Here is a 16,084-nt window from a genome sequence, read left to right on the forward strand (position 1 = left end):
ACACAAGCAAACATCGCAAGTAACTTGGAGGAAGCAAACATTGTCCCTTTGATCTTTGACATCTTACCAGATAGTAAGACGTATCAGAGATTTTTCAGTTTGGCGAAGGCTAATATTAATGACTGGAATCCGAAGTTAATCAAATTGGATTTCGACCAAGCTGCGATAACATCTCAAAGAACACTGTTCCCGGAAACGCACATTAGTGGGTGTAATTCCATTTTGATCAGTACTTGTGGGGTAAGGTTCAGGAACTAAAGCCTGTGACAAACATCTTGGCATTTCAGCTAAACGAATAAAACGCAAGCTCTGACGCGATGTTGACGAGTGCTAAAGGGTGTGGCTATGGCTAAGCAGACGAACTACAGCGCCATCAGGTGGCAAAGGATAGACGTGGATGTGTACAAAATAGACGTGGCAATACCTCTGGCCTCTCATTTCTAGCAGCATTTAAAGGGAACTTGGAGCGCCGCCTTCAAATACCAAGATGTTTGTCACGCCGTTTAGGACTCACAAATGACTATAAATCAGTTCCAGACATGAAGCTCTCCTCAGAATGTGTTTTGCTCTAGCATTTCTCCCTGTAGATGATGTCGATGTTTTGGTGGCTTTTCATTATGGAAGATGCACCACATCACCAACAACACTCCCAGTATTGATATCTCCATGTGCAACTGCTCGAATCAACACCACAGAACGAATAATGTTGTTAAACGGTGAAACCACAGTTTCAGATCATTAGGTAAGTCAATTCCTAATGTATAGTTTGGTGAAGTATCTAAAAACAAAAAAAAAAAAAAAAAAAAAAAAAAAGGTAAGGCTGTGAACAACGACTACCTATATGAAAGCAAAACTTTAAAACTTTGAAGGCAAAGTTAGACGAGTACAGCCCATAAGATGGACAGAAGCATAGAAAACGTATTAACTGAATATGTAGTCTAAAAAGATGTCAAGAAATCCTCGAGGAAAATGGCAAAAATTCAAAAGTTCGGGTAGTTTTTGTTTGTTCCATAAAAGAAGCTGAACTATATTATACAGGGTGGCCCAAAAGTAGATATACACCCTTGCATTGATCAAGTATAACATTCTAGCTTATAGGTTTATTTGCTTCGGTTGTTGTGAGTTTAAGTTATAAGTAAAAAGGCATTAAGAACAAACAATAAAGAAACTAAGTCTACCTGATGGATAACAATAAGAAATGACATAAAAAGCCATGAGTTGATCAATACGGGAGTGTATACCTACTTTTGGGCCACCCTGTACATCAGGAAAATAAATTACTAATTCATTGAAAGTTGATTTTGACTTTATTTCTTATATTTATTCCCAGTTAGATCTGACTAAAAGTCCCTAAATATGCTTATAACAATGGACAACTGTTGTGACAAATCACTCCGCTAGCAAGTTGTTCTTCGGATAATCTCGTAATACTGACGCGTAATTATAAATATCTCAATATGTTAAAAATGAATAAACAAGAATATTATATTTCTACTTTGAGTACCCATTGACAAATAGTTATTGGAAAGCTATATAACGATTGACAAATAGTTATATATATATATATATATATATATATATATATATATATATATATATATATATATTGTAGAAGTTTCCTTTAAATATCAAAGTCAGGCGTTCGACCAATCAGAGATATGCGTACTACGTATCTTAGTAATAATTGATCCTTTTATTTGCATTTATATCTTATGTACTGTGAGAAAGATTTGTTTGTATGTATGTACGGTAAGTTAATAATGGTGTATATTCTGAAAGAAGATTTTATGCAAAAAAGCTCAGCTTTCCTGAAAGTCATATTATACCCCGTAGAACAACTTATTGGCTACACCAATGTGATAAAACTTGGTCTTTGTGTAGCAGTTGATACTGTGTGCCTGTCCTCTAACTGAATTACCGAAAATATCCTCTCTGTTTGTAGAAAAAGTTATTTTGAATAGTACCGCAAATGTCTCAGTACTACAAATGTTGATACTCAAAAGTACCGCAAATGTCTCAATACTACAAATGTTGATACTCAAAAGTACCGCAAATGTCGATTTCGCAAATGTTCACTTCCCTGCTGCACAATGGTAATATCTATGTATGCCTCAATATCTGTCGGCCATTCTGTGCACCTGAAGGAAACATACGTATCTCAACATGAAGATGCTTCTTACTACCATACATCATAAAGATCACTGTTGGGTGGTGTATGGTGATTTGAAAGTGTTGGATATGCTTTTAGGACAACAATCAGGATATACCAAGTTCCCTTATTTCATCTGTGAATGGAACAGTCGGGCTCGTGACAAGCATTGGAAGCAAAAACAGTGGGCCTGAAGGTTCGAATTGGTTCCAGGAGACAAAAATATAACGTGTGACCCTCTAGTGGAAAGAGACAGAATACTTTTGCCCAGGGCCGTAACTTGTGGGGGGCAACTACCCTCCCAGGGAAGCTTCCCGCCGTTCGAGGAGGGTCCATTTTAAGACAAAATTTTCTTACACCACATACGATACGAACATGAAATTATAAATGAAGCATCAAACAGATTCAGTACATTACATAACAAAACAGCACACAAAAGGTAAATAAAACAAAAATGAGTCTAGGGTCCATTTCAGTAAAAAATGTTCACTGCTAGGGGCCCTATTATAGAAATAATATTTATTCGTATGGCTTTGAGATTTGTCAATATTGTCCCCTTAATTAATTTGTCATGTATAGAACAGGCCAAGGGGCGTAAGTACCGGCCCCGCAGATCTTGCCGTGTGGGAGGGCCCACAGCCTCCGGGAGCCCATAAAGAGTAAGAGAAAGATGGAAAGAGGCGACCCAAGAATTAGGAAATCAACTTTTTCTAGGGGGCCCGAATACACATATTAATGCTTGCCCTTCCCCCCAGAAAAAATTTAATTTACGGTGCTGTTTTTGCCACTTCTGCACATCAAATTAGGCATAATGTAGTAGTTTGCCAAGGCATTATCTAAATGTGGCAACTGTTTCAAATATCTATGTGACAAGTTCCCCAATCTGTCAGATGCTAAGTTGAAAGAAGGTGTGTTTACTTGTCCCGATATTTGCAAACTAATGCTGGATGAAGGTTTCCTTCATTCAATGAATGCCGTGGAGCGAGAAGCTTGGACTGCCTTTGAGTGTCTGGTTCGAAACTTACTAGGAAAGAATCGTAATCCAGATTATAACGACATAGTTGAGAACATGTTGACGAAATTCAAAATGCAGGGATGCTCAATGAATTTGAAATTACATTTCTTACATTTGAATCTTGACTTTTTCGCCTCCAAATTTTGGGTCCTGTAAGTGAGGAATAGGGTGAAAGATTCCATCAGGGTATCAAGGACATGCAACGACGATACCAGGGCACTTGGGATATTCGGTTGATGAGCGAGTACGTCTGGATGCTTCAACGTGGGCACCCGGAAAAGCCACTAAGAGGAAAAGCCACTAAGAGGAAAAGCCACTAAGAGGAAAAGCAGGGACCACGCCATAACCACTAAGGAAGCACGAAATGAATGAGATTAATGCATGTTTTGTACCATATTCTCCGTATGCATCTGTTCACTGTGTGCATACTTCAATATTTTGTTGTTTTAAACTTATATTCTACGTCAGCATGATTCGTGTTCCATATATGTATATACTGTATACGTAATACTTCAATAAGTGTTATCAATATTGGCAAAGCATACGATTTGTGCCAAAATAGTGGGTGACAGGATGTTATGAGTGTTATTTTCGAATTCAGGAGGTCGAAATACATAAAGAACACCTACTTTTGAGAAAAAAAAACGTTTTTCACTGTTGCACTGTGATAATCAAGGTAAACATTTATGGACACCCTACAGTTTTCGTTATTTGTTACCACTTTTACTCAATGATAATTCAATATTAATCCGGAAGTGGTTAAATCAACTACTTCCGGTTAGGATAAAGCAACAAATTCGAAGTTCGAGCCTATTGGTCGGAGTCCCTGGTTCGATTCCCGGCCAAGTATATTGGTGGTGGAGAACATCGTGCCCGCGGGTTTTCTCGGGGTTCTTCCGTTTCCTCCCACTTTCTCATTCCACCAATTCTTTCATCAGCATAGGGCCGCGGTGGCTCAGTGGTAGAGCGTTCAGCTTTGATACGTGGGGTCCCTAATTCGATCCTGAGCTCCTTCGTGGCTAAGCGATTAGCGTAAGCGCTTTTGGCGTGGGAGACCCGGGTTCGATTCCCAGCGGGAGCTCATGTGGTTCGGATTCCACGTTAATCAGTAGGTCCACGTCTCATATAGCCTCGCTGCTAAACGGGACGTTAAACTCAAAATCAACCATCAACCTAATTCGATCCCAGATCATACCAAGTGAGCTTTGTGGTAGACAAACTCCGTGTGTGTGGGTTTTCTTGGGGTTCTCCCGTTTTCTCCCACTTTCTTCGTTAGAGTGTCATTCATTTCTTATCATCACCGTCTCCTTTATCCTAGCCGGCATAACCGTGGGACGTAAAACTTAAAAGATTTCATTTCACTTCATTTTTTCTGCCATCATTCACGTGCGTCAATCATCATTTCCTTTAGGCTAAAGGGCATCCAATCATGTAACAGTAAACTGAAAAATTTCATTTAATTTCTTATTGGTTGGTTGGATTGGGGGTTAGCGTCCCTTTCGGCATAGAGGCTACATGAGACGTGTGACCTATAGGCTTAACATAGGATTCTAACCTACATGAGATCCCATCATAAAAAGTGAATTAGAACTTTTTTCCTGGGAAGTTTAATTCATTACCCCCCCCCCAAAAAAAAAACTTTCTATACCTTATTATGTTTGCTGCATGACGATCAAATATTAAAACCGGAAATTGTTAAATCTAGGAGGGTGGATTGGAAAGTTCGTGGCCTAACCTACAAAATTAGAAAATATTTGGATAAGTTATGTTTCAGTTTACCACGTAACCCCCATCGACCGAGATACATTTATGCTACTTCTCTGGTAACGCTTCTATAACACTTTTGAAAAAAGATTTCTCGAGTCCTGCAAAATATTCCAGTATAGTAGTTTTCACATCTGCATTTGAAGAAAAATCACTGATCCTTCAAAAACATTTTCAGGTTCTTAAACAAATGAAAGTCCGAGGGAGTCGGATCAGGCGAATAGGGCGGATGCGGGAACAGTTCCAACCCACAGGAATGAATTTCTGCCATGGAAGAGAGATGTTGCCCTGGTGAATTTTCTCCATATCACAAATTTCCGTCACGTCCGCCAACTTAGCGCCTTTATAAACTTTTCACCTGAAACAATATAGAAATGAATTTTTTACACAGTGATTACCAACAGATATAGCTACGCAGTTAATGCATACATACAAACATAAAATAATTGCTTTCTTCCTAGTCAGACCACAAATTTTTCAATCCACCCTCGTATCATTTCCACATTTGATAACTAGATAAGGGAGGGATTGAGTCTTTTCTTCACATGCTAATTTCATACGTTACTACTTTTGATAGTAAGGGTCACTTCCAGTTTTGTTAAAGCAATCATATTCAAATTGGAACCTATTCTTGGGACGCAGAATGAGTACCAGGAAACTATTTTCACTATATGTTATCGTTCCTACTCTGCTACCCGTCCACATACTGCCGAACAGAGGTGCATAGTCGTTTTAGGTATAACTCATAGTTAATACTTAACGATATTTCCAGTGGCGGATCTAATCCGGGGCCAGGGGCTTAAGCAAAGGCGCCGATTTATCTGTAAATTTTTGGGGCCACTCAGACGCAGAAGGTATATAGGCCTATATCAGGATGTTAAGACAAATTGCATTCAAATTATGGCAAATATTGTATATTCATAAATACACTAAGGGACCACATGAGCTTTGGGGCGCTGGGCCCCCGGCCCCCCAGGATCGGCGCCCTTGGGCTTAAGACAGGCCCATAGAAAGCCCAAAAATTTAGGGGGGGTGGCCGGCTGAAGCTAGAGGGGCCGATCCAACCATACTACCACATTATAGTTCATTTGCAAGCCTACCGTGAAAATTGTAGGGGGGCCAGCCAAAATTTAGGGGGGCCCGCCCTCCCCCCTAGACCTTCCTGGATACGGGCCTGGCTTAAGACCCCCAGTTTTTGAATGACAAAAATTATTGAAGCTATTATTCACATACTTTTTGAAAGTTTATAGTAAACTCATGATATACCTACCATAGTCTGTGTTCTGGCTGTCTCTCAGTTTCTACCTTCTAGATCCTCCACTGCTTAAGCTATTATTTATATATTTTTAAAAGTTTATAGTAAACTCATGATATACCTATCATAGTCTGGGTTCTGGCTGTCTCTCAGTTTCTACCTTCTAGATCCTCCACTGATTAAGCTATTATTTATATATTTTTAAAAGTTTATAGTAAACTCATGATATACCTATCATAGTCTGGGTTCTGTCTGTCTCTCAGTTTCTACCTTCTACATCCTCCACTGCTTAAGCTATTATTTATATATTTTTAAAAGTTTATAGTAAACTCATGATATACCTATCATAGTGTGGGTTCTGGCTGTCTCTCAGTTTCTACCTTCTAGATCCTCCACTGATTAAGCTATTATTTATATATTTTTAAAAGTTTATAGTAAACTCATGATATACCTATCATAGTCTGGGTTCTGTCTGTCTCTCAGTTTCTACCTTCTAGATCCTCCACTGCTTAAGCTATTATTTATATATTTTTAAAAGTTTATAGTAAACTCATGATATACCTATCATAGTCTGGGTTCTGGCTGTCTCTCAGTTTCTACCTTCTAGATCCTCCACTGATTAAGCTATTATTTATATATTTTTAAAAGTTTATAGTAAACTCATGATATACCTATCATAGTCTGGGTTCTGTCTGTCTCTCAGTTTCTACCTTCTAGATCCTCCACTGATTAAGCTATTATTTATATATTTTTGAAAGTTTATAGTAAACTCATGATATACCTATCATAGTCTGGGTTCTGGCTGTCTCTCAGTTTCTACCTTCTAGATCCTCCACTGATTAAGCTATTATTTATATATTTTTAAAAGTTTATAGTAAACTCATGATATACCTATCATAGTCTGGGTTCTGTCTGTCTCTCAGTTTCTACCTTCTACATCCTCCACTGCTTAAGCTATTATTTATATATTTTTAAAAGTTTATAGTAAACTCATGATATACCTATCATAGTGTGGGTTCTGGCTGTCTCTCAGTTTCTACCTTCTAGATCCTCCACTGCTTAAGCTATTATTTATATATTTTTAAAAGTTTATAGTAAACTCATGATATACCTATCATAGTCTGGGTTCTGTCTGTCTCTCAGTTTCTACCTTCTAGATCCTCCACTGCTTAAGCTATTATTTATATATTTTTAAAAGTTTATAGTAAACTCATGATATACCTATCATAGTCTGGGTTCTGTCTGTCTCTCAGTTTCTACCTTCTACATCCTCCACTGCTTAAGCTATTATTTATATATTTTTAAAAGTTTATAGTAAACTCATGATATACCTATCATAGTCTGGGTTCTGTCTGTCTCTCAGTTTCTACCTTCTAGATCCTCCACTGCTTAAGCTATTATTTATATATTTTTAAAAGTTTATAGTAAACTCATGATATACCTATCATAGTCTGGGTTCTGGCTGTCTCTCAGTTTCTACCTTCTAGATCCTCCACTGCTTAAGCTATTATTTATATATTTTTGAAAGTTTATAGTAAACTCATGATATACCTATCATAGTCTGGGTTCTGGCTGTCTCTCAGTTTCTACCTTCTAGATCCTCCACTGCTTAAGCTATTATTTATATATTTTTAAAAGTTTATAGTAAACTCATGATATACCTATCATAGTCTGGGTTCTGTCTGTCTCTCAGTTTCTACCTTCTAGATCCTCCACTGCTTAAGCTATTATTTATATATTTTTGAAAGTTTATAGTAAACTCATGATATACCTATCATAGTCTGGGTTCTGGCTGTCTCTCAGTTTCTACCTTATAGATCCTCCACTGATTAAGCTATTATTTATATATTTTTGAAAGTTTATAGTAAACTCATGATATACCTATCATAGTCTGGGTTCTGTCTGTCTCTCAGTTTCTACCTTCTAGATCCTCCACTGCTTAAGCTATTATTTATATATTTTTAGTTTATAGTAAACTCATGATATACCTATCATAGTCTGGGTTCTGGCTGTCTCTCAGTTTCTACCTTCTAGATCCTCCACTGATTAAGCTATTATTTATATATTTTTGAAAGTTTATAGTAAACTCATGATATACCTATCATAGTCTGGGTTCTGGCTGTCTCTCAGTTTCTACCTTATAGATCCTCCACTGATTAAGCTATTATTTATATATTTTTGAAAGTTTATAGTAAACTCATGATATACCTATCATAGTCTGGGTTCTGTCTGTCTCTCAGTTTCTACCTTCTAGATCCTCCACTGCTTAAGCTATTATTTATATATTTTTAGTTTATAGTAAACTCATGATATACCTATCATAGTCTGGGTTCTGGCTGTCTCTCAGTTTCTACCTTATAGATCCTCCACTGATTAAGCTATTATTTATATATTTTTGAAAGTTTATAGTAAACTCATGATATACCTATCATAGTCTGGGTTCTGGCTGTCTCTCAGTTTCTACCTTATAGATCCTCCACTGATTAAGCTATTATTTATATATTTTTGAAAGTTTATAGTAAACTCATGATATACCTATCATAGTCTGGGTTCTGGCTGTCTCTCAGTTTCTACCTTCTAGATCCTCCACTAATTAAGCTATTATTTATATATTTTTAAAAGTTTATAGTAAACTCATGATATACCTATCATAGTCTGGATTCTGGCTGTCTCTCAGTTTCTACCTTATAGATCCTCCACTGATTAAGCTATTATTTATATATTTTTGAAAGTTTATAGTAAACTCATGATATACCTATCATAGTCTGGGTTCTGGCTGTCTCTCAGTTTCTACCTTATAGATCCTCCACTGCTTAAGCTATTATTTATATATTTTTAAAAGTTTATAGTAAACTCATGATATACCTATCATAGTCTGGATTCTGGCTGTCTCTCAGTTTCTACCTTATAGATCCTCCACTGATTAAGCTATTATTTATATATTTTTGAAAGTTTATAGTAAACTCATGATATACCTATCATAGTCTGGGTTCTGTCTGTCTCTCAGTTTCTACCTTCTACATCCTCCACTGCTTAAGCTATTATTTATATATTTTTAAAAGTTTATAGTAAACTCATGATATACCTATCATAGTCTGGGTTCTGTCTGTCTCTCAGTTTCTACCTTCTAGATCCTCCACTGCTTAAGCTATTATTTATATATTTTTAGTTTATAGTAAACTCATGATATACCTATCATAGTCTGGGTTCTGGCTGTCTCTCAGTTTCTACCTTCTAGATCCTCCACTAATTAAGCTATTATTTATATATTTTTAAAAGTTTATAGTAAACTCATGATATACCTATCATAGTCTGGGTTCTGGCTGTCTCTCAGTTTCTACCTTCTAGATCCTCCACTAATTAAGCTATTATTTATATATTTTTAAAAGTTTATAGTAAACTCATGATATACCTATCATAGTCTGGATTCTGGCTGTCTCTCAGTTTCTACCTTCTAGATCCTCCACTAATTAAGCTATTATTTATATATTTTTAAAAGTTTATAGTAAACTCATGATATACCTATCATAGTCTGGGTTCTGGCTGTCTCTCAGTTTCTACCTTATAGATCCTCCACTGATTAAGCTATTATTTATATATTTTTGAAAGTTTATAGTAAACTCATGATATACCTATCATAGTCTGGGTTCTGGCTGTCTCTCAGTTTCTACCTTCTAGATCCTCCACTAATTAAGCTATTATTTATATATTTTTAAAAGTTTATAGTAAACTCATGATATACCTATCATAGTCTGGATTCTGGCTGTCTCTCAGTTTCTACCTTATAGATCCTCCACTGATTAAGCTATTATTTATATATTTTTGAAAGTTTATAGTAAACTCATGATATACCTATCATAGTCTGGGTTCTGTCTGTCTCTCAGTTTCTACCTTCTAGATCCTCCACTGCTTAAGCTATTATTTATATATTTTTAGTTTATAGTAAACTCATGATATACCTATCATAGTCTGGGTTCTGGCTGTCTCTCAGTTTCTACCTTCTAGATCCTCCACTAATTAAGCTATTATTTATATATTTTTAAAAGTTTATAGTAAACTCATGATATACCTATCATAGTCTGGATTCTGGCTGTCTCTCAGTTTCTACCTTATAGATCCTCCACTGATTAAGCTATTATTTATATATTTTTAAAAGTTTATAGTAAACTCATGATATACCTATCATAGTCTGGGTTCTGGCTGTCTCTCAGTTTCTACCTTCTACATCCTCCACTGCTTAAGCTATTATTTATATATTTTTAAAAGTTTATAGTAAACTCATGATATACCTATCATAGTCTGGGTTCTGGCTGTCTCTCAGTTTCTACCTTCTAGATCCTCCACTGCTTAAGCTATTATTTATATATTTTTAAAAGTTTATAGTAAACTCATGATATACCTATCATAGTCTGGGTTCTGGCTGTCTCTCAGTTTCTACCTTCTACATCCTCCACTGCTTAAGCTATTATTTATATATTTTTAAAAGTTTATAGTAAACTCATGATATACCTATCATAGTCTGGGTTCTGGCTGTCTCTCAGTTTCTACCTTCTAGATCCTCCACTAATTAAGCTATTATTTATATATTTTTAAAAGTTTATAGTAAACTCATGATATACCTATCATAGTCTGGATTCTGGCTGTCTCTCAGTTTCTACCTTATAGATCCTCCACTGATTAAGCTATTATTTATATATTTTTGAAAGTTTATAGTAAACTCATGATATACCTATCATAGTCTGGGTTCTGGCTGTCTCTCAGTTTCTACCTTCTAGATCCTCCACTAATTAAGCTATTATTTATATATTTTTAAAAGTTTATAGTAAACTCATGATATACCTATCATAGTCTGGATTCTGGCTGTCTCTCAGTTTCTACCTTATAGATCCTCCACTGATTAAGCTATTATTTATATATTTTTAAAAGTTTATAGTAAACTCATGATATACCTATCATAGTCTGGGTTCTGGCTGTCTCTCAGTTTCTACCTTCTAGATCCTCCACTAATTAAGCTATTATTTATATATTTTTAAAAGTTTATAGTAAACTCATGATATACCTATCATAGTCTGGATTCTGGCTGTCTCTCAGTTTCTACCTTATAGATCCTCCACTGATTAAGCTATTATTTATATATTTTTGAAAGTTTATAGTAAACTCATGATATACCTATCATAGTCTGGGTTCTGGCTGTCTCTCAGTTTCTACCTTCTAGATCCTCCACTAATTAAGCTATTATTTATATATTTTTAAAAGTTTATAGTAAACTCATGATATACCTATCATAGTCTGGATTCTGGCTGTCTCTCAGTTTCTACCTTCTACATCCTCCACTGCTTAAGCTATTATTTATATATTTTTAAAAGTTTATAGTAAACTCATGATATACCTATCATAGTGTGGGTTCTGGCTGTCTCTCAGTTTCTACCTTCTAGATCCTCCACTGCTTAAGCTATTATTTATATATTTTTAGTTTATAGTAAACTCATGATATACCTATCATAGTCTGGGTTCTGGCTGTCTCTCAGTTTCTACCTTATAGATCCTCCACTGATTAAGCTATTATTTATATATTTTTGAAAGTTTATAGTAAACTCATGATATACCTATCATAGTCTGGGTTCTGGCTGTCTCTCAGTTTCTACCTTCTAGATCCTCCACTAATTAAGCTATTATTTATATATTTTTAAAAGTTTATAGTAAACTCATGATATACCTATCATAGTCTGGATTCTGGCTGTCTCTCAGTTTCTACCTTATAGATCCTCCACTGATTAAGCTATTATTTATATATTTTTGAAAGTTTATAGTAAACTCATGATATACCTATCATAGTCTGGATTCTGGCTGTCTCTCAGTTTCTACCTTCTACATCCTCCACTGCTTAAGCTATTATTTATATATTTTTAGTTTATAGTAAACTCATGATATACCTATCATAGTCTGGGTTCTGGCTGTCTCTCAGTTTCTACCTTATAGATCCTCCACTGATTAAGCTATTATTTATATATTTTTGAAAGTTTATAGTAAACTCATGATATACCTATCATAGTCTGGGTTCTGGCTGTCTCTCAGTTTCTACCTTCTAGATCCTCCACTAATTAAGCTATTATTTATATATTTTTAAAAGTTTATAGTAAACTCATGATATACCTATCATAGTCTGGATTCTGGCTGTCTCTCAGTTTCTACCTTATAGATCCTCCACTGATTAAGCTATTATTTATATATTTTTGAAAGTTTATAGTAAACTCATGATATACCTATCATAGTCTGGATTCTGGCTGTCTCTCAGTTTCTACCTTCTACATCCTCCACTGCTTAAGCTATTATTTATATATTTTTAGTTTATAGTAAACTCATGATATACCTATCATAGTCTGGGTTCTGGCTGTCTCTCAGTTTCTACCTTATAGATCCTCCACTGATTAAGCTATTATTTATATATTTTTGAAAGTTTATAGTAAACTCATGATATACCTATCATAGTCTGGGTTCTGGCTGTCTCTCAGTTTCTACCTTCTAGATCCTCCACTAATTAAGCTATTATTTATATATTTTTAAAAGTTTATAGTAAACTCATGATATACCTATCATAGTCTGGATTCTGGCTGTCTCTCAGTTTCTACCTTATAGATCCTCCACTGATTAAGCTATTATTTATATATTTTTGAAAGTTTATAGTAAACTCATGATATACCTATCATAGTCTGGATTCTGGCTGTCTCTCAGTTTCTACCTTCTACATCCTCCACTGCTTAAGCTATTATTTATATATTTTTAGTTTATAGTAAACTCATGATATACCTATCATAGTCTGGGTTCTGGCTGTCTCTCAGTTTCTACCTTCTAGATCCTCCACTAATTAAGCTATTATTTATATATTTTTAAAAGTTTATAGTAAACTCATGATATACCTATCATAGTCTGGATTCTGGCTGTCTCTCAGTTTCTACCTTATAGATCCTCCACTGATTAAGCTATTATTTATATATTTTTGAAAGTTTATAGTAAACTCATGATATACCTATCATAGTCTGGATTCTGGCTGTCTCTCAGTTTCTACCTTCTAGATCCTCCACTGATTAAGCTATTATTTATATATTTTTAAAAGTTTATAGTAAACTCATGATATACCTATCATAGTCTGGATTCTGGCTGTCTCTCAGTTTCTACCTTCTAGATCCTCCACTAATTAAGCTATTATTTATATATTTTTAGTTTATAGTAAACTCATGATATACCTATCATAGTCTGGGTTCTGGCTGCTCCGCCCTCCAGTTTTTACCTTCTAAATCCGCCACTGGTCGGAAGTCTGTAAACAAGAGTACAATTAAGTATCAAGAAGTCAGAACATGAAAAAAGTATCTGTATAAATAGATAAATAAAAGTTCAACATTGGAAAAATTTAGCCTCCCATTATACAGAAAAAAACGTTATCTTGTATTCTAAAAAAAAAAAAAAAAAAAAACGAAAATTTTATTTATCATTCTCCAAGTGCCAACGCAAATAAGAAATCTTATTTACGATCCTGCCTTTATCAATACAAAGTAAAAAAAAAAAAAAAAAAAAGGAGAAAAAATTAAAATAATAATACATTTTGCGGTTTCAACTTCAATAATTTTCCCACATGACAAGCTGTGAACCCATTTACACAATGTTACACAATGTGACAGATAGGTTGACGAAGATTCACGTATGTCGTGAAAAGTTCGTACTCTTTAAACGTAAATTATTAGATCAGTTATACAATACTCCTTAGGAACATTATGTAAAATAAAGCAGATTTTTGATGTTTGTAAAGGACCGTGTACTTTGAAGCTTACTATCAGTATATAGAAAATATTGACACATGGAACAAACGTATCACTCAGTTTAGCATTGTCTGTTAACACAGTGAGCTGGTGTATTTTTCTTGGTGGTTGTTACATTAGACCGTGAAACTAAGACGGTTCGTGATTTAATGTGTGCTTCATTATTAGAAGTATCTATGTCACAGTTAGGAATATCTGTGTAACTATTAGGAGTGTCTATGTCATTATCAGGATATCTGTGTCACTGTTACCAGTATGTGTCACTGTTAGGAGTATCTCTGTCACTGTTACCAGTATCTGTGTCACTGTTATGATTGTCTGTGTCACAGTTACGAGTATATGTCACTGTTAGAAGTGCCTGTGTCACAGGAGTATGTGTGTCACTGTTAGAAGTGTCTATGTCATTATCAGGATGCCTGTGTCACTGTTACCAGTATCTGTGTCATATTAGGAGTGCCTGTGTCACAGGAGTATTTGTGTCACGGTTACTAGTATGTGTCACTGTTAGGATTGTCTGTGTCACAGTTAGGAGTATCTGTGTCACTGTTACCAGTATTTGTGTCACTGTTAGGGATGTCTGTGTCACAGTTAGGAGTATCTCTGTCACTGTTACCAGTATTTGTGTCACTGTTAGGGATGTCTGTGTCACAGTTAGGAGTATCTCTGTCACTATTAGAAGTGTCTGTGTCATAGGAGTATCTGTGTCACTGTTAGAGGTATCTGTCATTATCAGGATGTCTGTGTCACTGTTACCAGTATCTGTGTTACTGTTAAGAGTATCTGTGTCACTGTTAGGAGTATATGTGTCACAGGAGTATCTGTGTTACTGTTAGGATTGTCTGTGTCACAGTTAGGAGTATCTGTGTCACTGTTAGAAGTGTCAATGTCATTATCAGGATGTCTGTGTAACTGTTACCAGTATCTGCGTCACAGTCAAAAGTAGACGATGATTCTGTCTTGCATTCTTCAAACAGAACATATAAATTTTTGGGACTTCCGACTCGGGACGTCACGTTGCCACATAATATTGGTCGTGTAAGAAGCAGTGGGTTCTCAGATCTAGTCCTACTAAGTTTGATCTCTTGCGTAGTGGCATTACTTAAAAACCTGAAGAAATAAGAGTAAAATCATGTAAATAAATAAATAAATAACTCGATAGAAACGACGAAAATATAGTTTTAAAAAAAAGAAAATAATAAGTAATGAATATAAATAAAAAGAATAAATATTACTATTGTGGGCCGAATTTAGATTTAAGCGGCATCGGAAGTGGAACTGTTCATCTCAGCGACCCCGAAAAACTATGGATTCGACAATAATATTGAACATTTTCGATCATTTATGTATATATATATATATATATATATATATATATATATATATATATATATATATATATATATATATATATTTCCCCTCCCCTAAGTTACACCATCAAAGTAAAACCCATTGAGGGCCCGAACCTCATCTATGTGGCAAATTTGATTGAGATCGGTCTGGTGATTCAAGAGTTATGATGTCACAAACGTTATTATTATTATTATTATTATTATTATTATTATTATTATTATTATTATTATTATTATTATTATTATTATTATTATTATTATTATTTACTATTTATATAGATAGATTTTAGAAGATAACGAGAAAATATTTTTGATGTAACTCTCAGATTTATTGCTTTATTGTTGTTCTAGGTTTCAGATCTGTTATTTCTGGTTTGTAAGTTTGGAATTCTACGCTAGTCTTTCAATATGGAACGAAGCTTTTTTTTTTTTTTTATCGTACAAATGTCTAATACGTACAATTTCTTTAGAGTTTTACTAAGCTAATTAATACAAATATGTTAAATGATATGTAAGAATAATCCTCCAAATAATGAAAAACTAAAAAACCATAAAAAAAATTAAGAATAACCTTCTGATAATCGATTTTATTTATTTATTGGAAAGTTTTGAAGAATTTATTTTTGAATTTGACTGAATTACAGCAAATGTTTCCGCTTGTGGAAAAATATATTGGGGACTCGTCCTGTTACATATTAATGGTTGGTGCTTTTGTGTACACTTACCTCAATAGTATTG

At 34.8% G+C, this 16,084-nt stretch overlaps 1 protein-coding gene across 4 annotated transcripts in view; it reads left to right on the forward strand.

The window, feature by feature from the left end:
* The first annotated feature begins 530 nt into the window (after positions 1 to 530).
* Positions 531 to 16,084, forward strand: part of LOC145675964 (uncharacterized) — an 84,904-nt gene continuing 69,350 nt past the window's right edge. For 2 of the 4 annotated variants that reach the window (XM_081746779.1, XM_081746783.1), the window contains exon 1: positions 14,073 to 14,167. In XM_081746779.1, coding sequence (XP_081602905.1) covers positions 14,147 to 14,167 — 21 coding nt within the window. In that variant the 5' untranslated portion in view covers positions 14,073 to 14,146. Of the gene's footprint in view, positions 743 to 14,041; positions 14,168 to 16,084 lie in introns of those variants that run through there. The other 2 variants (XM_081746781.1, XM_081746780.1) reach the window with 2 other exon arrangements.

This window comes from Thermobia domestica, chromosome 18, assembly GCF_964235325.1.
Source record: "Thermobia domestica chromosome 18, izTheDome1.hap1.1, whole genome shotgun sequence".
NCBI lineage: Eukaryota > Metazoa > Arthropoda > Insecta > Zygentoma > Lepismatidae > Thermobia > Thermobia domestica.